The 14,688-nt window shown below is 40.1% G+C and overlaps 1 protein-coding gene and 1 long non-coding RNA gene across 2 annotated transcripts; one reads left to right on the top strand and one right to left on the bottom strand.

Annotated features, from left to right (window-relative positions):
- Positions 1 to 6,425: 6,425 nt before the first annotated feature.
- On the bottom strand, positions 6,426 to 13,825 carry ube2v1 (ubiquitin-conjugating enzyme E2 variant 1). Its single transcript, XM_085160199.1, has 4 exons — positions 13,723 to 13,825; positions 12,817 to 12,965; positions 10,421 to 10,546; positions 6,426 to 7,352 (listed from the first exon to the last, which is right to left on the bottom strand). The coding sequence occupies exons 1-4, from the start codon at positions 13,739 to 13,741 to the stop codon at positions 7,206 to 7,208; spliced, it is 441 nt and encodes a 146-aa protein (XP_085016325.1). The 5' UTR covers positions 13,742 to 13,825; the 3' UTR covers positions 6,426 to 7,205.
- On the top strand, positions 8,397 to 9,795 carry LOC146519230 (uncharacterized). Its single transcript, XR_014874179.1, has 2 exons — positions 8,397 to 9,515; positions 9,727 to 9,795. It is a non-coding gene; the product is annotated as an uncharacterized LOC146519230 (long non-coding RNA).
- Positions 13,826 to 14,688: the final 863 nt, after the last annotated feature.

Genomic DNA, 14,688 nt, shown 5'->3' with positions numbered 1-14,688 from the left:
CGGCTACGAGCCGACACAGAACCCACCGTATTAGCCAGAGGTCCCTTTACTACGGTTCGGAGCCGCGGACCTTCAGTAACAGTAATAAATCACAGCAATAGTACATTCATGTAGTTGTAAACAGCATGATAATATATTAAGTAATCCAAAGTATTCAGAATACGTTACTCTCATTGAGTAACGTAACGGAATACGTTACAGAATACATTTTGGGGCATGTATTCTGTATTCTGTAATGGAATACATTTTAAAAGTAACCTTCCCAACACTGGAAGTAGTCAGACTCGAACGTCAAGGAAGGTGGTAGGGAAGCAGACTATGCAGCCATTTCAGGTTTCTAATGTGACCAATTTATTTACAGTGAACTTAATTTAATGTAACTTAACAAAACTTCCCCCCAAATAAACTTTATTACCAAAACTCAACATAACATGGCTCTGGTAACACAGCTCACCTCTCCTGCATCTGGTAGAGACTGGCTTTAAATAGGGCCATCAATTTCCCTCCAATTGCCCAGCCAGTACCACTCACTCAACTGAGGGATCTAAAACTCTACACAGATCATCCAAAAACACAAAACCTCTACACACTTCTAATATGCACATTTACACAACTAAATGGCATTATTAACGAAAGGAAAAACATTCAACAAATCCCTTTAAACCTTAACAAACAAAAGGAAGCATCTCTACGGAAAAAGAAACCCCTCCACTTGGTTTGACCTGATGTCATATGTGACATCATCAGGACTTTAAAATGAGGAAATGCCAGGCAGGCATTTCCCCACACCTGACCCTCATGAAGACTGAAAAGACAAACAAAGTAGTATGAACAAATTACTTAATCTGTAAAATAATAAAATATAAAGAAACATAACTTAGTATTTGTCTTAATTTGCAGAATGTTTGATTTGCCGGCAACAGAACACTTACACAAACAAACCCGGGATAGTGAGTGAAGCAATGTTACTTGACAAATAGCAAATCATAGCAAATACACAGAAACAGAATAATGTGTACAATGTGCAAAGAAAGGTAAACACATATGGGACAAATGCTGTTGCAACTGCTCCTCCACTTTGTCACAATGAGCTCTTGAATATTCATAACTTTTTTTGGCCAAGATGTTTGAAAAGCTTTTTAAGGTAAGAGGCATTTGACCAATACATTTTGTTCAATTTTAATTAGATTCCAAGACTCTTCCAAAAAGTGTTCAGTGCGGCCACTGTCTGTCTTCTTATGGTGCAGAGTTTTGATTAGTTTCTGCAGTTCTCCTGTTCCCAAGCAGTGCACCGGAGCATATCCCCCCTTCCAAAGGGAAACACGTATGCAGACACTTTTGCAAGACCATAAATTAGGCCTGACTCGTACTGTTCACAGCAAACATGATCAATTGAATAGAGAAACAATTACCAACCATAACTCACTCAAAGTTTGACACAAGTCTACATAATGAAATAAAGAACAGTCCAGCAGCAAATACATATCGGTTACATTTGCTATTCCTTGGATTGTGACTGTTTGTAAATGGATTTTACTCTTGTGAACAAATATCAAGAATTAAGAGTTTGAATAAATGGCCAAGGAAAAAAGAGGTCAATTCCTTCTGATGGTTCATGATGTCAGAACCTCTGTAAACGTTCTGTTTAATTTAATTTTAACCTCTTAATGGGAAATATGGAAACCATGTGCTGATTAATTAAAAAATGCAAATCAAACTGAGCAAAAATCTGTCTAATTTAGGTAATTAGCCTGCTCAACGTGTGTGTGTGTGAGTGAGTGTGAAACTGGTGTTAACCTGGCGAGCAGATGGGCGCCTGCACAGCACCCTGACTGAACACACCAGATCATGCCAGTGACCATCTGACAGCTCCCACAACTGCACAAACTCACCTCACCATCACTAAAACACTACGCTTTACATGTGAATGTAACAAATGCAGTGTAATCAAGCCGGTGGAATTAATTATTAAGATGATGTGTGAATGCATATATTCATATGATAATCAGGGACTAACTAGGGGAACGAAGAAGGGCGAGAGCTGGACCACTTCAAAGATAGACGGGAGATTAAATTCATGTTTTAGACAGCACCGTCTCTGTTCACTACATATCACAAGGTCAAGACGTCCTGCTTTAGGTCTTTTTGTACAATTTATTTTAATTTTGCTGATTGCACTCTATGCATGTGGATTTGCTGTTCAGATGAGGTCAGTGGTCTCGTGAGTAAACTGGTATCACTCGACGTCATGATTTGGGGTTTCTCTGTCACTCATTATGGAAGTGTGAACATTAGTGCAAAAGCATGTCTCGGAAAAGTCCTACTTGGTCTTTTTTCAAGTAATCAATAGAAACAAAAAACAGGCTGAAATGCAATGCTCTGTCAGAAACAGAACATACATCACCAATTCATCATCAAATACATCACCAATAATATATTTTGTAAGATATCTATATTATGGCTAAAGCACTTCTGGATGGATGCAAACTGCATTTCGTTGCCTTGTACTTGTGACATGTGCAATGACAATAAAGTGGAATTCTATTCTATTCTATTCTTATAAATATTCAGATTTTCTACCATAACATTTTGTTGCAGATTGGAGATGGTCCTGGGCTTGGTTGATTTGAAAGCTCATTATTCTGGTATTTAATGCATGTAGGGTGTTTTACATGTTTTAGTCTGTAATTTTGTTTTTTATCCATATTAGAATGAAAATGATCCAGCAGATCACAGCAGATCACAATAGAGTGACTGAGAGATTCTCAGCACACACTGACCAAGCTGACATTACAGCTGATAGAGGGGTTGAATGTGGAAGCCTCCTTCACTGTGGATTGAGGGTTAATATATAAGATCACTTTCCAATGCGTGAACCACGACAGTGAGGTTATTTAATTACATATAGCACTGCATTTAGTTGATTGCTTCTCCTTGAAAGCTCTTTCTATAGCACATTAGAGAATGACTGGCACCCAGCTGTATCACCCACTGTGACTCATTCACAAGTGTTTTCCCCCACAGACTCAGGTCACGTGTCACCCTTTGTCCTGTTTCCTAGAGAAGTGGCAATGAAACAACAGCTGCTGAGCGAGAACGATGTGTCTGGTTCCTCTCAGAAAAGCATCTTGCTGTGTAGCACAGAACGACTGACGACGAGCACTCAGTGGCGACCCACACCAGCGTAAAGCTAACATCTTACTTTTACGACTAATGCCCCTCCAAATATGGCAAATGCACGAATAAAACAATGGAATAACTGTAGTTTGCTGTGACTTTCACATTATATCATATGCCTGTGAAAGTTAAGGTATTAAGTTACAGTGTGTAAAAAAACACAGGTAGATGCCAGTAGACTGTTTTCTTACTCCTCCCAATTCAAGTGCGTAGCCCTAGCTCCGCCTGCTGCTGTAGGACAAACAACTCTGGCTTTGATTCATCTGTAGTGAGTGTAGGATGACTCTATGTTTACGTTTCTTTGAATTGGATCTAAAATTGCTAGACTGGAACACTTAGTGAATAAACGATCATACAATAGATACAACACGAGAATCTAATCAACAAAGTGTGATATTTTTAGACACTCCAGCCTAACATTAGCTGACATAATGTGATTTTATAACCAGCTATTGTTGTTATTTAACTTATTAGACAGGAGGGTCCCGTGTTTAATCTAATATGAAATGACAATATCAGGAATAAATAAACAGGCTTACGCAGGTTTTCATGTGTTAAGAGCCCTGACTTCAGACCAGGTGAAGAGGAATAGGACGACGTTTTATCCAGATGCTGGTTGCGTGGCTGCTTTCCTTCATGTTTTTGGTTTTAGTTTTATTTATTTATTTTTATTAAAATTTTAAATAACCACAAAAAATGACAGACTGTACCATTAAGGATTTTGTGCATTTTCCATTTCCGGGAGATGAAAATGTTAATTCAATGCCTCTAGCCCTTTTAACTTACAATAAGACGTGTGAAGCGGTGGGAATGAGAATTAGAAGCTCCAAATCTGAGGCCGTGGTCCTCAGCTGGAAAAAGGTGGAGCGCCCACTCCAGGTCAGACACGAGTTCCTACACCAAGTAGAGGAGTTTAAGTATCTCGGGGTGACGGGAGAAGTGAGCGGGAGATCGACAGACGAAATGGTGCTGCAGCTGCAGTGATGCGGACGCTGTACTGGTCCATAATGGTGAAGAGAGAGCTGAGTGTAAAAGCGAAGCTCTCAATTTACTGGTTGATCTATGTCCTTACCCTCACCTATGGTCACGAGCTGTGGGTAGTGATCGAAAGAACCAGATCACGGATACAAGCAGCGGAAATCAGCTTCCTCTGAAGGCTGTCCTCTCCCTTAGAGATAGGGTGAGAAGTTCAGCCATCCAGGAGGGGCTCAGAGTAAAGTCCTGATTCTCCACATCGAAAGGAGCCAGTTGAGGTGGTTCGAGTATCTGACAAGGATGCCTCCTGGGCGAGGTGTTCTGGGCATGTCCCACCGGGAGGAGGTTCCAAGGCCGACCCAGGACACACTGGAGAGATTATATCTATCGGAATGTGTTGGTGTTCCCACAGACAACCCGGAGGAGGTGGCTGGGGAGAGGGAGGTAGGCTTCTCTGCTTAGGCTGGCTCCCCCGCGACCCGGCCCCGGATAAGCGGAAGAAGATGGATGGATGGTTTAAACAGCATACGGTTTGTGTAGGGGATGGAAATCGGCCAAGGTACATTATGAAATGCTAGGATAGATCTTGTTGGATTCAGCTGTGTAAGTGTACAAAGAGCAGTAAAGCTCAGAGCAGAAGCAGCATGTCAGCTGATCAGAGCACAAAAATCTGCAGGTGCTCACAACAGAAGTTATTTAGCCCCTACAATCGATGTTATGGTTTCCCAACCTGTCAAATCTCACTTGAGTAAAGAAGGTGTTTCAGTACTTCAATTTTTACCAGAGAATTTTGCACAAAGTATTTCTTAAAAGTTTCCGTACTTCTACTTAAGTATAACCCTATACCTTCGCCACCTCTGGAGTACAGTACCTCTGTTTGGAGGCATAATGCAATTGTAGTATGATTAAAAAATATTTTCTAAATTAGATAATTAAATTAAATGTAACTAAGTCTGCTGGTCACATGGACAAAGTATAGACAGACTGTGACAGAAAGCACTTGGTAACAGTGAAATGAACAAACTCAATTTTAACAGGAAGAAACACAGTGGAAGAAAGTCACAGATTAATGACTAAAGATTAAATGCAGAGTGGTGTTTAAGCACCTAGTGACTGAAAATGGTTACCTTGCCTTGGTAAGCCAGAAAATGGAAACGCTTCTAATGTGTTAAATGTTGCAAAAGATTTTATCGTTCACCCAGCAATGGGCAAATCTGCCTAAACCTAACCAAACAGCAATAACCCAAGTGACTGAAGAACAGTCCCAGATCTGCAATTTTTTTGACATTTTATGTTTGTTCACCACACACCAGTATTCATAATCTACACAAACACTGGAGGTGTTGTCACCCCTCATGTATTTAAAAAAAATACTCAAAAAAGAAAAGAAGGAATATTCTGAGGAGGAGAGTTGATTGTGTGAGCTGAGTGCTTCTTTTAACACACCTATGGGGGTTTTCTCCTATAAAATATGGTCATACTCAAGATAACTGAGAAATTTCAAACAGACCAAAGACACCATTTGAAGAACCACGTTTTAAAGCTTACGTACACAGTGCAAATGTTCAGGTGAACAAAAATAATTCCTCTTTATTTGCTCACGTCATCAGGATGAGTAGTATGAATCTGATCAATTTTCAGCCATCTGTGGCTTTTTGAACCACATAATCAAAACAGTGAATCCTTATTTTCAATTTACCATTTTTTTTCCTTCAGAAACTTCCATTTGGACAATGATGACACAAGCCTGTGGAAAAGTAATAATGTTTAATCCAAATAAAACCATGCAACAGGTCACCATAACCCTGATTAGATTCAACCCCTGTTATAAAATAAACATCCACGTACATTGTGTTCAGTGTGTGATCGCTGAATGAGAGCAGACGACTCCATGGAATGTACACAGGTCAGAAAGTGAACAACAAAACGGGAGGGAAAAACAAAACAACAATCACAGCTGCTCCTGTTCCACAGTACAGTGACGATCCCGAAAAAGTGCCGAACACGGAAAGCACGAGGACCCGAAGCACCCCACCCACAGCGTCGACCCCCCCGCCCCACCCTTCCTTCCCCTCATCCCACAGGCTGCTAATAATTAATTACCATCACAAAGCGCTATGGCACACAGAAGACAAGCCTGAGAACACGAGTGATGAGCCAGCAGTGCCCTGCTGATAGATGCGAATGTCTAGTAGCAGTTTAATTGTGTGTACCAGATATACACTTGTTTAAGGAAGGCCCCTCAAATTCACATCATCGGGATATCGCAGAAGCAAAGGGTCGATTTTTATTTCTATTTCAGGGAAATCTTTCAAGTATTGAGGTATCCCAAAAATGAAGAGCGCTATTGTAGCCGGGGTTACAGAAGAGGTTTGTTTTTTCATTCAATCCATTACAGACATTTTGAACATGATTTGCTGCTGTTGCTGCTTCTCTTTTCCAACATTTACTCAATGCACTGACACTGACGGTGTGTTAAATCACAGTGAACAGCAGCAGCAAGACATGCTCACTGTTGTTGTAGTCCTTTGTTTCGTCACAGCATCATAGCTGTAAAGTCATTCGTGGATTACATTTCTCTAATCTTGACCCTGGAATGATAAGCTACCAACAGTAAGAAGGAACCTTGAAAATATTCGTGGGAACTGAAGTACTTTGAATGGAAAAATGGCTCAAGATACCCAAACATCAGGGACTAACTGTCACCACGTGTGAAAAGCCCAGAAAACACACATAATTGGTACACTCAAGTTATTTTACAATCTGGATGTAGAACACAAAGATCATAAAAAATAACATTATAGTAAGATGTACAGTATTCTTGTTTTGTAATGTCTGGTCTGCACTGGGAACCTCAAAGAATGATTGGGCACCAGGTCAGGATCGGGGTTCACCTGCTCATCCCTCTCTCCGTCCAATGGAAGGCTTCCGAAGGAGGAAGTGAGAGCAGAGAGTCTTGTGTAGTATGCATGCATGCACGCATGCGTGTGTGCGTGTGTGTGTGTGTGCATGTATGTATGTGTGTGAGAGAGTAATGAATAGCAGCAGGATCTTCAGTTGTTGTACACCTGGCCCTCAGGTGGTTGGGAGAGCCTGTTGTTTTCTTTCATCATCATGTGCTGTCTGAGCTCCTGCAGCACTGTCCGGATGTTGTAGGAATTCTTCCACCGGGACAGTGATGACACAGCCTTTAGGTCGACCTGGAGGGAAATGAGCAGGATGGTGGAGGTGTTTTTGATTAAGTAACCAATGACCCTTGGTTCAATCTACATAGAAAAGACAATTATAGACAGAAACTGGTGTCACGACCGAATGCTTGATCCCATGTAGTGTTTCAGAGTGGACAACGCATCTTACCTACACTCTGTCTCCCTCCTTGAATTTAATTAGTACCAAAATCTTGTAACACCCATTTGAAAGCTTTTGGGTGTAAGAACTTTCCTTCCAGAAACCCTGCGTACACACCGAGCAGATGTTTGCTCCAGTTGGCCTCCGCTAAGCTATTGCTGGTCACTCCATTTACTTTGGTCTTAACTCGACTCTTCTCCATAGACTGCAAATTGTTCAGAATGCGGCCACTCATCTCCTCACTGGTAGTGGACACCGTGTCTCCATCACCCCTGTCCTTGCCGACCTGCACTGGCTTCCCATTAAGTATCGCATTCAATTCAAAATCCTGTTGCTCACCTTCTGAATTATTAACAATAGAGCTCCAAGCTACCTCATTGAGCTACTTAGATTATACACCCCTGCTAGAGCACTAAGATCATCTTCCCAGTCACTTTTGGTACAGCCGAGATCCCGGCTGAAGACTAGAGGTGACGAGCGTTTGCCTTGGCTGCACCTGATCTATGGAATAACCTCCCCATCGCTGTCCGCGAGTCTGATTCCATTCAATCCTTCAAATCGCAGTTAAAAACCACCTATTCAGCCTCGCCTGTTCTACCAGTTAATGATTGTTTGTTAGTTTAATGCTTATTTCTATCTTCGGTCTATTCTTAACTACTTTTAATCATTTAAAAAAATGTTTGACTGTCTTATCCTTTACATATATTGTTCTTTTATGCTTTTATATGCATTTCTTTTGCTTCTGTTTTTAATGCCATTTAACATGCTACCATGTTGGTACTTTGCCAAAGCCTTCATCCTCCCCTGTTACTTCATCTTACCCTCTTGTATGTTAAGCACTTTGGTACACCGCTGGTTTTTAAATGTGCTATATAAATAAAGTCTGTTGTTGTTGTTGTCATAGACAAACATGTAGTCTATTACGTGTCACGTCCAAATCCCAGTTTCAGACTGAGGATTCATCAAGCCTGCATCTGCAAAAAGTTCATTTATAAACATTCAGAATTTTTATTATTATTTTTAATACCATGATGTAATTTAATAAGATGCCATAGCAACAGATGCAACCACCCTTTCCACAAGTTCACATGGAGAGGTAAATAGCTGCAAATAACTGTTGTTTGCAAAATGTGTGCACAGGTTTTTAAAATTTACATTTGGATTTCAAGTTATGAAAATGATTCGTTAAACATGTTTGTGGTTGTTACAGGAAAAAATAAAACTTTTTCTACTTGGATTGTGTCAATGCAGTAGGGCTATTGTTATTAATCGTATTAATCGTTAGAAAATCACGATCTCGATTCATATTTATGTGCGATCTCATTTCCAAATGACAACAATTTAAAAAAAAAAAAAAAAAGACGATTGTACCGCATTTTGATCCGGGACATAATCTGCATGAAAACAAGCGCTCACGCTTCCTGCTCAACAAATGACGAGGGCGGAGCCTTATACCACGTGATACAGAAGCCATCTGGCAGGGAAAAAACAGCGGCGAGCACGTGAAACTGCCCGAGGGGAGAAAACAATGAGCGCAGAGGAAACGTTTCCTGATGGCGGTGAGAATGAAAACCCCACTGAAAAATTATTTCCAAGAAAAGGTTCTCGTTCCTCCGTGTGGAAGTTTTTTGCCTTCAAAGACGATGAGAGTCAAAAAAAAAAATCATTTGCAAGCTGTGTTTTGCCATAGTAGCAGCACCGCAAGGTAACACTACAAATCTGTTTAACCACGTCAAACGTCACCATAAAGTACAATATGACGAAGCTGTAAAGGCCAAGAAAGTGACAGGAGAAAATCCGTCCCGGTCAACCACCCAAACATCAATAACGGGAACCTTATACAGCGCTTCCCTATACCCGTCGACCTCCCGCAGGCACAAAGAAATTACGGAGGCCATCACTTATCACCTGACCAAAGATATGGCTCCATCAACACTGTGCAAAACGAGGGATTTAGGAAAATGATCAACACCCTAGACAAACGCTACACAGAGCCGTCCCGCAACTATTTTTCTGTTGTTGCACTTCCTGCTCTATACACGCAGTGTCGAGCAACGGTGGAGACGGAATTTCAAGCAGTACAACATTTTGCAGCAACGACAAAATGTGAGCCATTTGTTGTTTTTATGTTTATTTATTGTTTTTATGTTCAGTCTCAACTGTTACAAAGTTGATGTGCAGTTAATAAGCGCAATAAATATTTATACTGGAAAAGAAAATCATGAGAGAATCGTGATCTCAATTCTAAGCAAAAAAAATCGTGATTCTCATTTTATGCAAAATCGTGCAGCCCTACAATGCAGTATGTCAAAATGACAATATAACTGTAAATTCAGACGTGAGGTTGTGCTGAAAAAAATGATACCAAACAAGGCAAGGTGAACAGTTTTAAAGGTGGAACATAGAGGTAAAATCAAAAGAACTCAAAAACTGCCAATTATACCCTGGACCGCAGAGGGTCCAGTCAAATGAGATACAAATGCAAGTTTTCCAACTTTTTTCCCCGGAAATTCCTCAAGTTCCATCTGCTCAAACTAAACAGCGAGTGAGTTTTTGAGTTCCCTGTAGAGACAGGAGCCCTACTAAAAAGCTACAAGTCATGCTAGCTTTATAATGAAAGACAGAATAAGCACCTTTGTGCAACAGAATTCAACATGATAATTATTTTATTTCACTGGAAGTGAAATATTTTATTGAACTGCATAACCGCGCAGCACAAAAGCAGAAAACTGTCGAGTCTACCTACTTCCTACTACTCCTGAGACTCGAGCCATATGTTACACCTACAGCAGCAGCTACAACCAGGAGCAGGCTATTTGTTGGTTAATTATGTTTTTACTGCACAAGTCATTTACAGTTCAGAATCCTACCAAGAAAAACGTGTGAGTGACTATTATAGAATATCTGCAGGGATACTTACCAGACCGTTTGAGCTGTTCACACCAGTTAGGTTTATCTTGTTCACAAAGCGGACATGAGGAGGATGCTCAGGGTATTTGGATCCACAGTCTATTTTCAGACTGTAGATCCTGCCTTCATAGACAGTCTGCAATGAAAAGAACAGAAGACTGGTTAGCTCAAAGGATCAAAGTCTAACAAACTCTAATAAGCTCTACTGTCACCAGTTCTCTGGAATTAACAACTGCTGACATTACTTAACAACTTTTTATTCTCTTTGTGAACCGTGAGAGGAAAAAAAAAAACATATTGCATGCTTTACAAAGCCTGATAAAAGAATTCGGCTCAGAAAATAAACATTTATATTAAATCTGTCACTACAAAGCTTTAGTGAGGACGTGCTGACAAAGGTGCGGAGACATAGATGAAATCAAATAAGGTTCAACGCTGACAGCAGCTCTTTTTAAAATTTATGTTTGTTTACATCGTCTGTAAGCCATCAGCAGCACACAGGAGTCACACTTTACCAACATTTGAATATGCTGTGGTAAACCAGCACGGCTGCTGGAAAAAAATGCAAGCTAACTAGTTCAGACTTCTCGTTATTGTCAACCACACAGAAGTGATGCATCATCACACCTCTCTGGGGGGCAAAATAAAGCATGGAGGTGCAACCAAAGGCAGTATGCAAAAATGCGTATTCCAACTTTCAGCACACAGAGTTTCCAAAACCTGAGGCTCAGTTACTCAGAGAACATTCACTGGTTAACTACTGTTTCAGAAATGACTATATGTGGACAAGCAGCTAGAGTTCTAATTCAGCAGCTACAGCTAGCAAACTGCACTCATAGACACACATTTCTGCTAATTAGTGCCATTTAGTAAAATCACATAAAATACTGGAATATCACTCACCAACACTGAAGCATGGACTTCTATTATTTGTCAGACAATTTCTTTAAAATGCTGTAGAAGGCAACAACAACACAAAGTCGAGAGGTTGGACTACGAGATGTGAATTACTAGACCACGATTAGCTCGAGTTCCCTGTGTCAGGACATCAGTCAATCAAAACAACCACCTCTAATTTATACAGTGGTCAACACACAGCTATAAACAGGTATGCTGTAAAGATGGCCATTTTAACATAGAAATGTAAGGAGAGTAACACTTTTTAGGCAGCTCCACATTCACCTCTTTTTTTGGACCCAACTCATGATGTTTGTAAAGCGCACCTGTCCACAGAATCAGTGACTTCCATTCCAACCTCTCCACTATCGTGGACAACACCGAAGAGCTGTTAAAGGATGTCACCGACAAGATTATAGAGCTGCACGAGGTTGGACTGGGGAAAAGACCTTCAAAGGTAAGACGCTTTTGAACATCTAAATAATTGAGAGAAGGCTTGGGAGAAAGTGCTGTAGTCAGATGAAACCAAAATAGAGCTCTCTGGCATCAACTCGACCCACTGTGTTTGGAATAAGTGAAATGCTGAGTACGCTCCAATTGGAAAATCAATGTTTCCTCCCTTCGCTGTATGTCAAAGTCTCCCTGGGCAACACCGAACATTACCGAACTTCAAATTGTCCCCAATGCATCCACTGGAGTGAGAGTGTGATAGTTAGAAATAAGAGCTACGGGAATGTGTGTGTGAATATGGCTTCTAAAAATAATTTTTAAAAAAATTTAAAAAGGAAAAAAAAAAAAAAAAAGGCTCATCCAAGTACCAGCTGTTTCTCTCCACACAGAAACACCGTAAAACTGCTTGTATGGCTTACAACTTGTTAAGGTTTTCAAAGTTGGCTTTTCTAATATTTGACTTTTTCCTGCCTCAACTTCATGCACATTATATCTTGTTGAATTAATCAAATCAAAATCAAATCACTTTTATTGTCACATCACATGTGCAGGTACACTGGTACAGTACATGTGAGTGCAATTCTTGTGTGCGAGCTTCACAAGCAACAGAGTTGTGCAAAAATACAATAACGTAAAACAAGCAAAATATAAATCTGAGACTAATAAATATATGTACAATATATAATAGTATATGCATTACTGGATGTGTATACTAAATATGCTTTTCTACGTGTGTGTGTGTATACATATTTTACAAATTAAATAGAGTTTAATTTGTAAAATATGTACAAATTTTACAATTAATAATCTTCCTGCTGACACAAGGGTGTGACAAACACAGCTTCAACAAATCATATCGACTCATGAAATCTCTGCTTGTGAGCAGCACAGCCACATGGTCAAACTGAATCTTTACCGTGTGGTTTGCATTTTATTGTCTTGTGATGTTTAAAAGAAACCCCCTCTTAGTCAGCTTCCAAGGCAGAAAGCCCAGTGGCCGACTGAAGAAGATCAGTATTACATGCTGAAGTGTTAGAGCAGGTGCTTGACGTGGCTCACCTTGGCAGGGCCAATGATCATGCCATTCCAGTGAGTTAGCATCATGTCGTCATCATCTGCAAGGCCCCAGCTCACTGTACCGTCTCCAACTCCCTTCTGACCTTCCTCCAGTTCCTCCAGCAGCCGGAAGCTGCGGGGAACTTTGACGCCTTTACAAACATAGACACACAAAACAAATGACAATTAGGCGACTTCTGTGCCATGCCACGACGCAGGATAGCCCACTGATTTCTTTTAGAAAGGAAAAAATAAATGATACTGCTTAGCTAAGTTTCAATCAATCTGGTCACATTTTTCAACACAACATAACCAGAATGAAGGAGAAACAAAAATAGATTAAACTAAGACACACAACTACACTGATCTAAATAAAATTAAAAGTAATCAAATACAGAAGCTCGACGCGTTGAGTAAACGGAGACAATTGCTTCATTTTGTTTGCTAGCTGTGTTTTCAAGCGCTTCTTCCGGAATGTTGTGTCTCCGGTGACTGAGCTCACAGCTAGCGCCGAGCAAAATACTCATCTAGCTACACATCAAGCTAGCTACGGGCGTCACCTCAACTATTACCACAAAAACGTCATAGTAGACCCTATAAATGCCACTTGGGATGAAAACTTAATTGTTTTCACTAGAGAGACCCCCGATGATTACAAAACGATATAGTGTGGGTGTTGCAGGCGGCAGAGTAACGCTCAGGGACCGTGGGCCAAATTAGCGAGTCCTTTAGCTAACTAACCAGCGTTAGTAACAGCATTTTCTTGCCACCAAAGTCCAGTTACAAACAAAACATCACTACAGCGATACGCTCAGGAACCGTTCATCTACTCTGGTGCTAAATGGGAAGTTGGGCATTTTAGCTCTAACTGCAAATCACGACAATATAGCACGTAAACTGTCGGTTTACCTTGTCCGGCGACTGCCATCTTTGTCACTGCTTTACGGAAGCGCGTACGTGTGCTAAATATTGCTTGCGCATGCCCGCCCGAAAAATAATTAAAATGTATTATTATGATTATGATTATTGTTATTCTTATTAATGTTATTATTTTACTCCTTACCTTAAAAAGCATCGACATAAACTAGCGGTAGCTTTCTAACACTGCCTCTTTAATAACTTGGTCACGACAAATATTTTTTAAGAACTAATCGACACTTTTATTTTATTTATTTTTATTGATTTATGAAAATGAAGGCCAGAACACGAGCTGAACTCACATTTGATTTGTCTCGGAACAATATAAATAATATTATTATATTATAATATAGGAATAGCTCACGCCACCGACACCGGTGTCTAATCCCATGCGACATCGCCATCTACTGGTAAAATATCGCCAATGTAAACTTGCGGAATAGTCTTAAGTTCACATTTTCTTGCCCCAGAACATCTTCAGAGCGGTTAGCACAGGATACCCTTCTTTATGAAAGGAGAGGGGAATTGTGGTCCTATAATTCATAGCAACGGACCATTTATGAAAATGATCTACACAACTGGCAAAGCTACATGTACACGTTGATTGTAATTTCATTTTCCACTTCAGACCATAATCTGCTAAAATATATTTTAATTTTAAACAACGGGCTGATGAACTATAGTTGAACATCACACAACCATAAATGTATATACACTCTCTAAATCAACATTATGACCTCGATTCATTGATCAAAGTATGTTTAAAGTTTGATTCAGTTTGATTTAACAATGTAGTTTGTTATATTGAATCCTTTAGGATTATCATTACAATATCAGTATTTACTTTAGGTCAGCTGTTATAAGTGATGGATGGAAACTCATTCACACTGGAACATATCCAGCTGGTAAATATGAAAAATAAAAAGATGCATTTAGCTTTATGGGCTGAAGGGTAGA

The sequence above is a fragment of the Neolamprologus multifasciatus genome, chromosome 5 (assembly GCF_963576455.1).
Source record: "Neolamprologus multifasciatus chromosome 5, fNeoMul1.2, whole genome shotgun sequence".
NCBI lineage: Eukaryota > Metazoa > Chordata > Actinopteri > Cichliformes > Cichlidae > Neolamprologus > Neolamprologus multifasciatus.
This window is presented reverse-complemented; position numbering and strand designations above follow the sequence as displayed.